The sequence below is a fragment of the Arvicola amphibius genome, chromosome 6 (genome assembly GCF_903992535.2).
Source record: "Arvicola amphibius chromosome 6, mArvAmp1.2, whole genome shotgun sequence".
Lineage (NCBI taxonomy): Eukaryota > Metazoa > Chordata > Mammalia > Rodentia > Cricetidae > Arvicola > Arvicola amphibius.
The window spans coordinates 91,800,792-91,815,819 of record NC_052052.2 but is presented as its reverse complement, the minus strand read 5'-3'; the positions used below and the strand labels follow the sequence as shown (position 1 = coordinate 91,815,819).

General features: G+C 45.2%; 1 protein-coding gene across 1 annotated transcript in view; it reads left to right on the top strand.

The window, feature by feature from the left end:
- Positions 1–13,110, top strand: part of Kiaa1217 (KIAA1217 ortholog) — a 289,499-nt gene extending 276,389 nt beyond the window's left edge. The window contains 7 exon segments of the mRNA XM_038332995.1: positions 944–1,104; positions 1,709–1,876; positions 4,408–4,527; positions 8,719–8,796; positions 8,909–10,507; positions 10,989–11,111; positions 11,786–13,110. Coding sequence (XP_038188923.1) covers positions 944–1,104; positions 1,709–1,876; positions 4,408–4,527; positions 8,719–8,796; positions 8,909–10,507; positions 10,989–11,111; positions 11,786–12,280 — 2,744 coding nt within the window. The 3' untranslated portion in view covers positions 12,281–13,110.
- Positions 13,111–15,028: the final 1,918 nt, after the last annotated feature.

Below are 15,028 nucleotides of genomic sequence, written 5' to 3'. Positions count from 1 at the left end.
ACTCATGACTTGCCCAGGTTTTCATTATAGCTCAAAGCAGAAACTGAAGAATCTCTTCAAAACAAGTCTCAGATTCCCAGAAAAGCAAAATATACCCCTTGGAGTCCAAGCCAAGTCCATAGAGAGAATAAGAGAAAACTCCAGAAACTAGTTATAGGTTTTGGTTTGGTAAGCCTGTGGGTCTCACGTAGAGAAAGGGCAGAAGCCAGGCTATTAAATTAACCCGTTAGTGAGAAATGTCTTTACTGAACAGGAGGTAGAGCTGAGAGATAGCCATGTCCCCTAGCATTGCAGTTAACTCTAATTTCTAATACTGTGTCCCCCACATTGCCAACAAGACATCTTTCCTAGCCCTTGGCTATGGCCCTTGTCCCCAGAGTTCCACTTTTCCTTTCTCTTTATTATTTGTCCCCATTTCCTCTGTACCTCTCCCCTCTTTAGCTAGGGTCTATCCCCATAGCTATGTGAATTCTTATTATTACTCTTCCAGGCTGGGACTGGAGGCTTTAGAAGCCTGGCAAAGGGTTTGGGACTTAACTTTAGTTTCCCAATTTTTTCACTTTTCCAACGTCCCTCAGTTTTTTATATGTACCAAGAAATTTGCTTAATAGTAAATCTACTAGTTTGCATTGCATTCCCAATAAGTTAATGATTGTATATATGTTTATATATCATTTCACCCCCCAGAACACCCCAATGGAAGGTCTGTTATGGTAGCATGTTGTATGTAGTATGTAAGAGATGAGAGAACTGAGTTAGCAAAAAGGGAGGTCACATATGCCAGGGCTTTTGGGGAGTTCATTTCAGTTTGTTGTGAAGGCTGTCCCCTTAATCATTGGTCTATGATGAGAATAGAGAGTTTTAAGTCAAATTGCATTGTGTTTGTATACACCAGATGCATCTTCAAAAGAGATTATCTTTGAAATGGCATATTCTTTTCCAGAAGATTCTCCAAATTCAGAGCAGGAATTGGACAAGCTAGGGGGAAAGTCACCCCCTCCTCCACCCCCACCCCCGCGAAGAAGTTACCTTCCTGGGTCAGGACTCACCACCACAAGGTCCGGCGATGTGGTCTACACCAGCAGAAAGGAGAGCGTGTCTAAGGTCTGATGGGTCGAGTCCTGGCAAACTGGTTTCTAGGTGCAGACAGTTCTAGCTATCCAAACATTAAAAATCAGCTCACCTAGAACCCAGAAAGTGCCCCAGATGGAGACTGTCGGCCAGTGCTATTGGCCTAGCCTGGGCACCGTGGGTGCTAGGCTTATGTGACTTTAGTGGGACAATATGAATGCAGATCACCAGCTACTTTCCCTGGTGGGGCATCATTAACCTGAAGTGGGAGTGGGAAGAGAGACAGTCTTACCTAGGTAATAGATCAGCCGTTGTAGCTGCGGGTATCAGCATAAAAAGGTGCTAAGTGAGCTTAGTTTACACTTGGAAAGCCTTGTCCCCTGTATTAAATGAAAAAGGACAATTTCCAATTGGAAATGCAATGTGGGGAGGGCCTTTTATAAATGTGGGGAATTTACAATTTTATAATTCTTCAAACCATTCACCAACATGAAAACTTATGTAAGCAAACCCAAGCTAAATGCAAGGAAATCAAGCAGCTTTTTTCTGGAAGAGCCAGAGCTAAAGAGGCATTGAGAATCCATGTAGTCTGACCTGAGGGTCTTACACCAGTGTCTGTGGTTTGAATCCCCTATAGGTGAGCAGTGAAGACCCTGGGCCAGCCCCACAGACTAGAGCTACAAAATGTCCCACAGAGGAGCCAGCCTCAGCCTGGGCCCCGTCCCCACCACCAGTCCCGACCTCTTCCGCCAAGGATGAAGAGGAGGAAGAAGAAGAAGGAGACAAAATCATGGCAGAACTCCAGGTATGTAGCTGAGGTGCCTCCTGGCATTGGCTCTCTGAGTTCTCATCTGGGCTTCCCAAGCCTTGGAGCCCACAGGTTTGTTGCCTAATGGGGCTGGTAAAGGGGGCTGGAGCTAGCATATGCTAATTGTGTCTTCTAGTCCTGGCCTCCGTTTTTCCAAACCAAGAGCCAGCCACCTCTCTGGGCACCTGGAAGATAGGTAGACAGAGACCATTTTAAAGCAATTCTGTAAAGTTTACATAGAAAAATCTGTTGCAGACCTCCCTAGTTCTAAGTGATAGGAATATTATATTTTTTCTATTTTCTTTGGCCTATGAGAGTATTTTATTAGGGTTTTTGGTTTTGTTTCTGTTTTTCTCTGGGTTTTTAATATTTACTGGCACAGCTCTCTGCCAGGACTGAGAATAGATTGCAGGGTCTATACCCAAGGCCACCCCATGTCCCTGTCATGACTGTGACTCTTCCCTACAAGTGTGTCCTGGGAACTCACCTCAGTAGATACATACATAATTCCTAGACCAAATTCTGGATTTTTTTTTTTTTGACTCACACCTTTTACGGACATTTTTGCTTCTGCGAGACTGGATCCTGTGTGGGGGCTCCAAAACATGTCATCTTCTCACCGCCCATGTGGTTGGCGCAGCCCAGGGAATCTAACTTCTTCATGTGGAATGGAGGAAACTTTATACCATGTCAGTTTTGTGATACTGCGTCTGTTCTGGGCTTTCATCATATTCATGGTAATAGCTGCCAAAATTGAGCTCCTTATAAGAAAAGTGGTTCTCCAGAGTGTTCCATTGAGTGGTGAACCCTTTGACTACTCACCCAAGCTCACATACTGTCCTGGGTCAAGCTCTCCACCAAGCAGACTCCGTGTGTTTTTACAGTGGTCAGAAACTTCCTGACAGGAAACAGATTTATAGTTAGTAACCATTAGACTTTTGAATGTTCCAATCTTAACACTCCATTAGAAATCATATATTTGTCATAGATACTTCTAGCTACCATTTGAGATGACCTCCCCTGCATTAGAGTCCTATGTCTTCAGTGTCTTCTGTGATGATTGCTTTCCAGGGAGTAGGTATCTTCTGATTCTGGCTTCTTGCTCTGTAAGGGGCTAATAATAACAGAGACTGAAATTCTCTAGCTCTGTTGGTCCAGTTAGTTTGCCTAAGACCCCTGGCATGACAAGGAGACTCTTCAGTCCCCTCTAAGGGTAGTTTCCATTAAATAGAGCCCTGTGTTCAGGTGACCCAGCATCAGAAGAAAATCCAGGCTTGAAAATATAACTTCTAACAGCTCAAAGGACACGGTCTCAATCGGCAGCCTATAGATAAGTCAGGCATATCTCAGACAAGCCAGGACTCACCGTCTAAGGAACAGGCAGCATGGAGGGCAAAGATGACCAAAACAGAGAGACAGCAAGCATTGAAGGCAGAAGAGGGTCCCCGCTGTCGGTCAGCTATGTCCTGATGTTAGGACAGATGCTAGAATGTTCACTTGGCAAAGTCACAAATTCTTCTTTCTGCCTACTGAGGTGTTTCCAGATGTCAAAATTTGACATAGAGAGAATACTAGGCAATTATTTAAGATTATTCACTTCAGTAGTTCTTTTCATGCTAAATGCACATGAGAATGACTATAGCATTTGTGTGGAGAATGTCCTACGCCCAGACTCTTATTTACTGGTTCTCTTGAGTGAACCGGCAGCACCGGCGCTCGGTTGTGCTGGCTGCACAGCCCTGCTTAGCTGAGGCCAAGCAGCAGTGGACTCCATAGTCACGGTGCCAAGAGACTCTCCCGATGTCCCCAACCCTGTCACCTAACAGAGAGAAGCAGTGCTTCTGCTCTTTATTTATGAACAAGTCTCCCTGACCCTGCTCACATGAGCCAGCTGCGGGCCCCACTCATATGTCCAGAGCTTGGCAGCTTCTTGGCCGTTCACATGGTGCTAAGGGCGTTCACTATGTGGAAAGGAGCCATAGCGAGGGCGGGATCTGCGACTGTTTCAGAGATGAATGGGTGTGCATTCTTTCTTTCTAAGTTTAAAATGTCTCGTGAGGTTTTCTTCCTATCATGTCAATAAAGCTGATAAGAAATGAAAACCATAAAGATCTTTTCATCTTTTCTTGATTTGTTCATCTATTTGCCAACATACAAAGGTCAAGACAAAAAGGAACACTAAGTCGACTCAAGTGCACCTGAGAGCCCTTTTCCCCCCCTTGATGCTAGATCCTGAGCCGAGTTTCATGCCTGCAAGCATGCACCTCTCCCTGAGCTGCACCTCCAGCCCAAGGGTATTAATAGTTTCTAGGGCTCTGTCTGTTTCATCTTTATAAGGAATTTTTTTTGTCTGGAGCTCAGCCAGGGGCCAACTTGAGGACTTCTGCAATACAGGATTTCAGGATGCTGCCTCCTAGCAGGAACCTGCATGCAGGACCAGGGTTGGGGACCCCGTGTCTTTGGATTCCTGCCTCTTTTCTGCTCCGTACACCTGGATCCCTGTTAACCTCAGTATTTTAATTCCTTAGGCATTCCAGAAGTGTTCCTTTATGGACGTAAATCCAAACAGTCCTGCTGAGCAGTCCCGAGCTGACAGCCACCTTAAAGACACTAGGCCAGGCGCCACAGTCCCACCCAAGGACAAGAAGGTAACATGTGGCAGCTGGGAACTTACCACACAGTTAGACAGCCCTACCCTGCTCTGCTACTAACACGCACTCTTGCCCTTGACCTCTCGCACGTGGCCTTCCTGTTTTGCTCTCTCCCTTGTCTTTTGAAACTAACAGAGAAACAGGTTTACAGTGAGATTAGAAATATCTGACTTGAGCCGGGAGGTGGTGGCGCACGCCTTTAATCCCAGCACTCGGGAGGCAGAGGCTGGTGGATCTCTGAGTTCGAGGCCAGCCTGGTCTACAAGAGCTAGTTCCAGGACAGGCTCTAGAAACTACAGGAAAACCCTGTCTTGAAAAACCAAAAAAAAAAAAAAAAAAAAAAAAAAAAAAAAAAATCTGACTTGTTTCCAAAGTCAGAATTTTCCCCTGTGAACACCACACAGTAGCATTTGCAAAAGCAAGACAACAGCATCCCCAAATAGAGAATGTATACCTTCCAAGTGTTTCGGTCCAGCTCCTTAGAAACAACAACAACAACAAAAGCCAGAAATAATAACTAAGTAAATGCAATTTTTTTCTCATTTTCAACCTATCTCATGGAAGTTTAGACGCATAGAAGTGTACCTGTACACACACTGAAGTATGCCAAACAGGATCCTTACAAATTATTGCCAGTTTTGAGGTATATTTTTTAAAAACGAGTAAGTGTAGTTTTAATGCTAAAATAATATACTTGTGACTTAGAAGAGGCATCCAGGTTGTGTAGCAAAGCATGATCCATGCTGAAGAGAACGCTGGTGGCACTAAGGTCAGAGCTACATACAGTGTGTGAGGCTGAATCCAGAGCACCTGTGGTTTGGGGGTTCAGAGACATCTCATTTAAATTAAGGACAAAAAGTTGAACCAACCCAAGTCCCAACATTTCCCACCAGAAAACTTATATTTCAGGAATCAGGGACACTACTTAATTTTCAATAAGGAGAAACAACAGTAAGAGAAAAGCTGCAAAGTGGCCTGCTACCTTCCCCACGTGGATTCCGTAGCTCCTATATAGGCAGATTCAGTGAGGTAAAGTATCCGACCACAGAGGGAAAAATCTAAGTCTTCAACAAACCTGCTCAGCTCTGGCTTTCCGCCGTCACAGAGCCCGAGTGTGAAGTGATCTGCCAGTAGACAGATGAAACTGTCAGCAGGCAGACGCTGTCTTACACACCTGGAGGTTGTTAGACAATGACAGGCAAAGCTGTCTCACACAGAAAGCTAAACCCATGATATCACCCCAGAATTCCGTGTGTGGAATTTTCCTATATGGCTTTATTACTACTAACCTGTAGAAGGCCCCTGGCAGGGCCTGGTATATTGTGTTTGGACCAATGTGAACATTCTAGAACACTAACTGGAAACTTTATACCTCCCAAAGGTCCCCCGATAACCACAGTGTCATTGCAGACTTTTCTAGTTAGCTCTGATAGTGCCTGCAGTTCTTGCTTGAAGTTTGAAGTCCATACCTGTTGATAGCTCTGATTGGAAGCAAGTTGCTATGGTAATGCCAGTGGTCATTGTTGAGTGCCCAACACTGGGTTTGTTTGTAGGTCAGGCACTCATTTTGGATCATTAAACTCAATAGGTGAATCACTTCGTACCCCTCTCCCCAGTTTCTGTCATTATTAACCTCTTTGTGGCCTACTCGCCTGCCCTTCCGTAACTTAAATGTCTTTCTCCATTGTTTTCCTCCTGCCCTCATGAAGCTCCAGCCTGGTCCTTCACACAGCTTCCTCGTGACTGGGTCTCTCTTCTGCTTATTATCCATACACGTGGGGCTTGCTTCCCCAGCCATCTCTGCTGTACAAATCCTGGGGCTCATAAGCAAATACTAAAGAGGGTGGTTGCCGTTCGTGCAAAATCGTGACCATCCATGCCTGAGAAGTCACTGTCAGTTTCCAGGACAGCTGTGACCAAGTTTCCCTGTAGTCCATGCGCTTGCTCTGATGAATCTATTCCTTTTTTTTTCTAGCCCACTGATAAAATGCAATTATCTGTGTGAAATCTGAATTACTCTTCAACTCAGCTACCTTCTGCTGGAGTAGGCCCACTGCTAAACTGTATTCAAGCATACACATTACAGAGTGAGACTGGAAATATTTAGCAGTAGACATGGCTGATGCCAGCCCCGCCCCTCTGCCCTCCTCTTCCACCCCCAGTAAATGGGCATGACAGGGGACTTGAGCTTACACACACCCAGTCCTGGCCTATTGGGAGTAAACTTTTACCTGGATGCTAGTGAAATATACTAACTCCATGTTTGGAACTGAAAGGTTGGGCTGGATCATCATTTAATATTCTTCTTAAAATCTTTTATGTGCTACGTTAGTTGCTTTATAATCTGAATTTAAAATCCCACAGAAAAACATGCATTCTATTGCAGCAGCAGTACTGCCCTGTCTGGGGACCTCCCCCATGGGGAGCAGGCATGTAAACTGGCGGTGACTGGTGGCAGGTGCACCTCGTTCCTTGTCTTTAATGGTGTTCCATGTGGTTAATGCTGACTTTGTTGTTTGTGTTGTTCGTGCTATCCCTTGAACACGTGTGACTATTCCTTCCACTCGGAACCAGAGCAGTAGTGTTAACTGTGGCACAGCCTGGGTTACTGGGCTTTGTGATATTGTCAGTGCATTAAACAAACGGCCATCACTGGGATTGTATTTCAGCTGTAGAATACCTATGGTATTCTACAGCTAGAAGGACCAGCAGCAGCACCCTGAGAGGAGAACCAATCCTATTATTAGGGATGCACAGGGCCTGGGCTATTCTTCCAGTCAGGCTAGAAAAACACAATGCCCTAAGATGAAATGATCTGATTACCTGGGCTCTCACTGCTGTTGGGTCCTTCAATCCTGAATCTTAGTGGGACTGAGACCCCCATGAACATCTTTACATCTTAAAAGAGAGAGAATAAAAGCTGTATCATAAAATGCAGAGAATAAAAACTGACTGTGACATCACAGCTACCATCTTGGCCTCAGATGCCTGCACTAGTTTTTTTTCCCCCCGATTATGGTGATGCACCATGTAGCATAATGTTTTGGTGAGCAATGGACCATGTCTACAGTGGGGACCCAATGAAGTCATAACTGGTATCAGTCATCTGCACCACACAGGTGTGCTGAGGTGGTTGATGGTGGTCTAAACAGGTCTACTTGATACTAATGTATGAAAGCGACAGTTGCCTCTCCTACCTGATGAATAAGAATAATAGAAGCTGTCACTGGCGTATGTAATATTCTATACTCTTCATCAGTGTCTTAGAGTAGACTCTAGTTATGTGAAAGCCAGAAGTCACCGTAACACAATAACCTGTGCTATGTGGGCAGCAGCTTTATGGGCTACCTTGTTGAATCTGTCAAGAGCATCCTGAGGCCATGCACAATGGTAGCCTACACATCTGGTGAGTGTAAGGATACACTAAAATGTTTGCACAACAGAATCACTCCATGACTCAATTGTCAGAACTTGTCCCTGTCATTGAGGATTACATGGCTGCAAACTGTGGGGTATTATCACCGCAAATTTGGATGTAATCATAGTGGCTGCTATTAATTTGAAGGTTATCTGAATACACTAATAACCTACAAAGACATTTTCAATCTGTCACTGGAGCACGGAAGAAAATTTTTTTTATCCCAGAGTATGACCCAACCCAATCAGAACTCCTTATAGGTTTCCATAAAAGAGTTGGAAGGGACATTTTTAAAACTCTGCTCTTGTTCCTCAGTTTATAGGTATAGCAAAACCAAAACTTGAAGTACGGAGACGTGAAATAAAGGGTGTATCCAAAGTCACGTCATTAAGAGGCAGTTGTATTTTAGAATCCTAGTCTCTGCTTGGCCCTACAATTCTGGCACTAGATTCTGCTAAGGTCACAGACAGTGAGGAGTTAAAAAGAGAGTTGGTAATGGCTGCATTTATTCTCTTCCCTGCTCCCCCACAAAACTGGAAACCCTTGAATGTTCCACTAATGGAGACTTTTCATCTCGTGCAAGCACAGGGCAGTTTTGAAGGTTGGAGAACAAAGCAGTCCCAGGTAAACAGAGCTGTAGGGTTCGTGTTGGTGTGTAACACATGTGCTTGGGCCACACGCATGTTTGGAAACGTAACTAAACAATAGTGCTAGTCCACTGTGGGCGCATGTGGTTTTGTGGAGTAACATGTCCTACACTATTCTACCAGAATTTGGAATTTTTCCATGAAGATGTACGAAAATCTGATGTTGCATGTGAAAATGGCCCCCAAGTGGAATCTCAAAAGGTGAGTTTGCCGCATCTGGGTTCCAACTGATGCCATGCAGTTTAATTACCTACCCTTGTAGACCCTTTTCTGATTAATGTGTGTGGTTTCCTTTCTCCACTTTGCCTCTCAGGTTACTGCAGGGGCTCTGAGATCTAGTGGCCCTCCCAAGTGGGAAAGACCAATGGTGACTAGTATGCCTGACACATCAAGAACACCAGAAAGTAGAGGTGACACCTTCATGGAGGAAAATCCCACACCCAATAAGAATGTATTCAGAGACAGTAGAGAGTATTCCCAGAAAAATGTGGCTAAGGTCAATTTTAATTTCACTAGCATTAATTCATTAGAAGGTGGAATCCACAAAGGGCCTAAGGTCTCGGGACTACAGCGTTCTGTTCCTGATACTGAGAATCAGAAGGCGAATTATGGAAAGGCACAAGAGACAGGCCAACAAGGACAGGAAAATACAGATAAGAGTCATAGTCCTCCGCTGACTAGATCAACAGAATTAAGTATTCATGATGTCAAAGCACAAGATCATGATGTTCTCACGACAGATCTTGGAGAAGTTGTCCTGAGACCGAAGGTGGGTAGGCACGCTAATGCGAGCACTAATGAAGACGAAGAATCGACTCCCAGTTCTCCCAGTGAGGAACACCCAACCACTGATAACATCGCCTTCATGATCACCAAAACCGCTGTCCAGGTTCTGTCCAGTGGGGAGGTCCAAGACATTGTGAGTCAAAAAGGACAAGATGTACAGACGGTCAATATTGATGCAAGAAAAGAGGCTACCTCTCAGCAAGAAGGGACTGAAGGCGAAGAGCCAGTCGTGTGCCTAGACAAGAAGCCAGTTATCATCATTTTTGATGAACCCATGGACATCCGATCCGCATATAAGAGACTTTCCACTATCTTTGAGGAATGTGACGAGGAATTAGAGAGAATGATGACAGAGGAAAAGATAGAGGAGGAGGAAGAGGAAGAAAATGGAGACACTGGAGTCCCACCCCCCTCCCACACGTCTCCTAAGCAGATTGACTCAGGAAGTGGTAGGAGGGGACAGAAGGCAGAGACACAATCACACCCCCACTCCACATCAGCAGAGACACAGACTCCAGGAGGGCAGGAAGTTCATAAAGCTGAGCAGAGAAAACTTAGCGCAGAAGACTCTCCAAACTTGGGACACAAGTGTGACGTGACTGACGACCAGTTCGAGAGCCCCAAGAAAAAATTTAAATTCAAATTCCCTAAAAAGCAGCTTGCTGCTCTTACTCAGGCAATCCGCACAGGAACTAAGACGGGCAAGAAGACCCTGCAGGTGGTGGTCTATGAGGAAGAGGAAGAGGATGGCACCTTGAAACAGCACAAAGAGGCCAAGAGGTTTGAAATCAACAGGTCACAGCCCGAAGATTCCCTGAAAACCACGACCAGGAGACAAGAGCAGCTCAGTCTTGAAGGCACATCTCCGACTTCAAGGACGGATGAAATTAGGAAAAATACGTACAGAACGCTGGACAGCCTGGAGCAGACCATAAGGCAACTTGAAAACACAATCAGCGAAATGAGCCCCAGGGCCCTAGTTGATGCCCCGTGTTCTTCCAACAGAGATGGTGGTGCAAGCTCACCCCACATAGCCCAAGAGGTCTCTTCCCGGGCCTTGCTAGTTCTGGATGACGTGCCCCCTGCCCCAGAGCCCCCCACGTCCATATCTTCAGCTTCACGTAAGGTATATTGGTCTGTGGAAATTGGAAAAATCCAGCTGCTTCTTAAGCCTGTCATAATCACAGTAGCAAATGGTGTCTTGTGATTTAATCGCTTCCTTTCAGGTGGCTCGCGTTTTTTTGTCTATTCGTCATGTACCCGTCTTTCCTCCCTTCTCCGTCGCCTTCCAAAAACAACCGGCAACTAGGTGTCTAACAGCTAATCAATTCTGTTTGTGCCTCTGTTGCTGATTGGTGTTGGGTCTGTATCAGGAAGCTGGGTCAGCCGTGTGCTGTTGGTACTCACATTAAAATCCAATTGATCGGTAGTGAGCTGTTGATTCTGTTTGATTCTTCTGATTAACCCAGTTGGTGTCTTCTGGGTCTGTCCTGCATGTAGGGCGCTAGCTTTTCCCTTGACCTTCTCTGCACCTAGAGGGGCAGTCTCAGTAACAATCTGCTCACCTTCTTCTCTTTGTCTCCCCTCCCTCACTTGTCCTTCCACAGGGTTCCAGTACCACCCCACAGACAAGCCGGATGCCAGTCCCCATGAGTTCTAAGAACAGACCCGGAAGCCTGGATAAAACCAGCAAACAGTCCAAACTTCAGGATCCCCGCCAATATCGTCAGGTAGTTTTACCTTAAACCAAATTTTGGATGGACACTGTTGCAAATTAAGAAGCCAGTCGCTGACGTAGTTTATACCAAATACTGTGTTTTCTTTGTGAGATATCATTTACGTAGACATTCTGGATCTGGGGGCATGAGAAAAAAAATCTAAAAAGAACTGTGTTAAACTTCTCACCACACTCTTGCATGCTTACAATAAAACGTCTTTTCCTTTGTGACTCCAGACCTTAACTGTTAACACATGGTGCCAGGCCAGTGGCGGTTTCCTTGGTGAATGTAGTGCTTATCAAAACCTCTTGGGAAGCAGAGACAAACCAGCCTGTCATTGATCTGCTCTTAAGTCACCGCTACTAACATCTGTGTTGACGGCTTTAAAGTCACATTCACACCCCCACATTAAAAGCACACTCACGCTCCCCACCCCAACACCAATTCCCGTGCATGGCCAACCCGTGACGTGTGGTCTCCCTCTCTGCCGCTTCCATTCCTTCTCCGCTCTGTGCATGGGGTAGTTTCTGCCAGGTCCAGATAAGCACAAAGCATAGCTCAGGCCGCGACTGAATCTTGTTTTCCTTGTGCTGAATGGTTCTCTGAAGGGCTGTGTTGCCAGGCCCTGTGTGTTGATGGTGTTGCCAGCTTTCTGACCGCGTGTCTCCCGCCATCTTTGTTTGCAGGCTAATGGAAGTGCTAAGAAAGCTGGTGGGGATTGTAAGCCTACTTCCCCCTCCCTCCCTGCTTCTAAGATCCCAGCCCTTTCTCCCAGCTCTGGGAAAAGCAGTTCTCTACCCTCCGCTAGCGGTGACAGCTCTAACCTCCCCAGTGCACCTGCTACTAAACCATCGGTTGCTTCTACCCCTCTCAGCCCCCAAGCAGGACGGCCCACTCACTCCACCTCCCTCATCCCCTCTGTCTCTAATGGCTCCTTAAAGTTTCAGAGCCCGCCTCATGCAGGTAAAGGCCACCACCTTTCATTTGCACTGCAGACTCAAAATGGCCGAGCCGCCCCTACTTCCTCCTCCTCATCCCCTCCCTCCCCTGCCTCCCCCACCTCCCTGAATCAAGGTGCCAGGGGCGTCAGGACCATCCATACTCCTAGCCTCGCCAGCTACAAAGCACAGAACGGAAGTTCAAGCAAAGCCACCCCGTCCACAGCAAAGGAAACTTCTTAAAGGCCAGATCCTATTAGGCACGAGGTGGAATCACATCCTTGTTTCTAATTTTTAGCAGTCTGGAACAACTGTTTCCACAAGAGAATGTACCATATTGCTGTACTGTCCAAGGCTTCATGCAAAGTGTGTGCTAAACACTAAGTTAGTTCCTAGGTTGCAGTCAAGCTTGTTTTTCCCACTCTGTTGCTGTTGTAATTACATAGTGATGACTGTCTAGATTCAGTACCTATTCAATGAAGAAAGCATGTGCTATTAACCACGAGAGTACGGCGAGAGCAAGGAGACCCTGAGAGGAGCTGTACTGCGCATGTAAAACATGTATGATTCCAGAATTTTAGTATGTTTTGTATAAAAATATTTTTCATTACAGAGACTAGAGGTGAACAGAGAGATACACAAGTGTGACTATATAAATTGTAAAGCATATATTATGATATTTTCTTTTATTTTAGTGTTATTTAGCTTTATTACAGATTTCTATTTTTGTCAAAAGCTTCATGGTTCCTTTCAAGATCTTTATTGCCAAAAAACATTTTTGATACTACAGCATTGTACATTTGAAAGTAGCATGCTAGACTCTCAGTCTGCACAGCCCGTAGGACAACATTCAGCAAACTCTTGCACTGCCATCGGAAGTATGGATGACAACTTGCTAGCCCAAGCAGGTTTGCTTTCTTTTTCTTTGCCTTCTTTTTATTTTCTTCTTCCTTTTTTTCTTTAAAAAATATATTATTATTCTTTAGTATTCTTTTTGTTGCAGTATCTTAACCCCTTTTTATGTTTCCCTAGACCTGGTAACCCACACTATTACGTTGTGGATTTTAAAACGTACACTTAGGAGCTTTTGTAAATATATAAATATAAACAGACATCAAAATACTGTATGTGACAGCACATGGAGCAGTTTTCCCACACCAAAGTTCATTTTTATGCATGCTTGAGGGTCTGTGTTGGGATGGGCACTGCCCATCCATTTTTAAAAGCTACAAGTTTGCACAGCGCGAGTGGTTTTGTAAATAACTGTATTTGTATAACACAGCCATGTACCATACAGAACTGTAAGCAGAGACCTTGCAAAACTAAATAAAGGGCTGCATGCTTAGTATTTTTTGTACCTTGTCATTGTAACTAACTACTTCCTAGTCAAAGAGCATGTAAGTATTGCCTCAGGGTCTCGGCTTTGAGGGCGTTCTGCTAACGTGTAGCCACGTCCACGTATACACCGGTGCTTCTCCGAAAGCTCGGAGTAGCTAAGGACGAGTTCCTAATAAACTAATTGACAGTGTGGTTGTCTGAACTTCATTTGTGGCCTCACTTTTCTCCAGGGCTTCTTGGGGTTTGGCTAACAGACCATAAACCTGAACACAAGTTTGCGTACTCATTCATCAGAGGGTTTTTTGTTGTTGTTGTTGTTGCTTTCTTGATTTTTTTTTCTCTTAATTTCTAGTAAAAGTAAAAAGATGCCTTTATCACTTGGTTCAAGCATGGTTTGTGTGTGTGTGTGTGTGTGTGTGTGTGTGTTTAGTTTTTGTTGTTTTTTTCATCAGTTCCCAATTTTGAATTTTCTTAAATTGTTATTTTATGTATATGGATATACATTCATTCCTGGTGCCTGTGGTCAGAAGGGTTGTATCGGATCCCTGGAATTGGAGTTCTGTCTGGTTGGAAGCCTCCATGTGGGTGCTAGAAATCTAAAGGAAATGGACATTCAACACAGCATGTTTTCATTTACAAAGACTGGAAAGAAGACGGAGGAGAGGGCTCAGTCGGGAAAGTGCTTGCCCTGTAAGCATGAGGATCCTGAGTTTGATCCCCAGAACCCACAAAAACAGCTGAGCAGAGTGGCATGACCTTATATTCCAGCACTGGGGGTGAGACAGGCAGATCCTCAGAAACTGGCTGGCCAGCCAGTCCAGCCTAGCCAGTTCCAGGCCAGTATGATACCCCGAGGAACAGCACCCGAGACTGACCTCCGGCTCTGATATGCATGCATGCACATACATAAATATAGACAGATATACACACACAAACTGGCAAAGAGTTATTAATAATAAAAATTCCCAGATTCCACAAACAGCCTTAGGGACCTACTCATCATTATTTTTCACATCAAAAAATATTTAACTTGTTGGTTAGATGGAAAGAGCTAATACTGTCACACTTTACAGCACCCTGCTGTGTGTCCCAAGCTTCAGGTTTCTTGAACATCATGCCTTCATGAGCAATACCTTCAGAGACCTCTGCTCAGAGCAGTCGTGGCAGCCACAAGCTCAGTACCACTTAGGGAAGGTTTTCAGTGTACGTGATTCCAGCATTCCTATCCGGTCCAGCAGGGCCGTAATCTCAACGGGAGTTCATAGACAATACCCGCTCCTAGAATTGCAGTTGTGCCATGTGACTACTAGCTAGCCAATTCATGCTGGTGTGTTCGTTCCTGTTTATGGCCATGCTGGGAATTGTTGCTAAAGCACCTAACCAGCAGGTTGGGGTTCAGTTTGACATCAGACTTCCCAGAGCTCTGGCAGAGTCCTGCGACTCACGGTCCCTTTGAGCCAGTATCAGACAGGCAAGGAACAGATTCCCTGGACTGGAGACCTCTCAAGACTGACCCAGAACTCTCTGCCTGCCTCTTCCATCAGGCGGGGGAGGGGTGATGAAGTGTCTTCTCTTTTGCTGTGAGGAACAGAGCCCAGGTATCCCACAACCACGCTTAGCAAAATGACAGCAGGCAGAAATGAGTTGACTCAA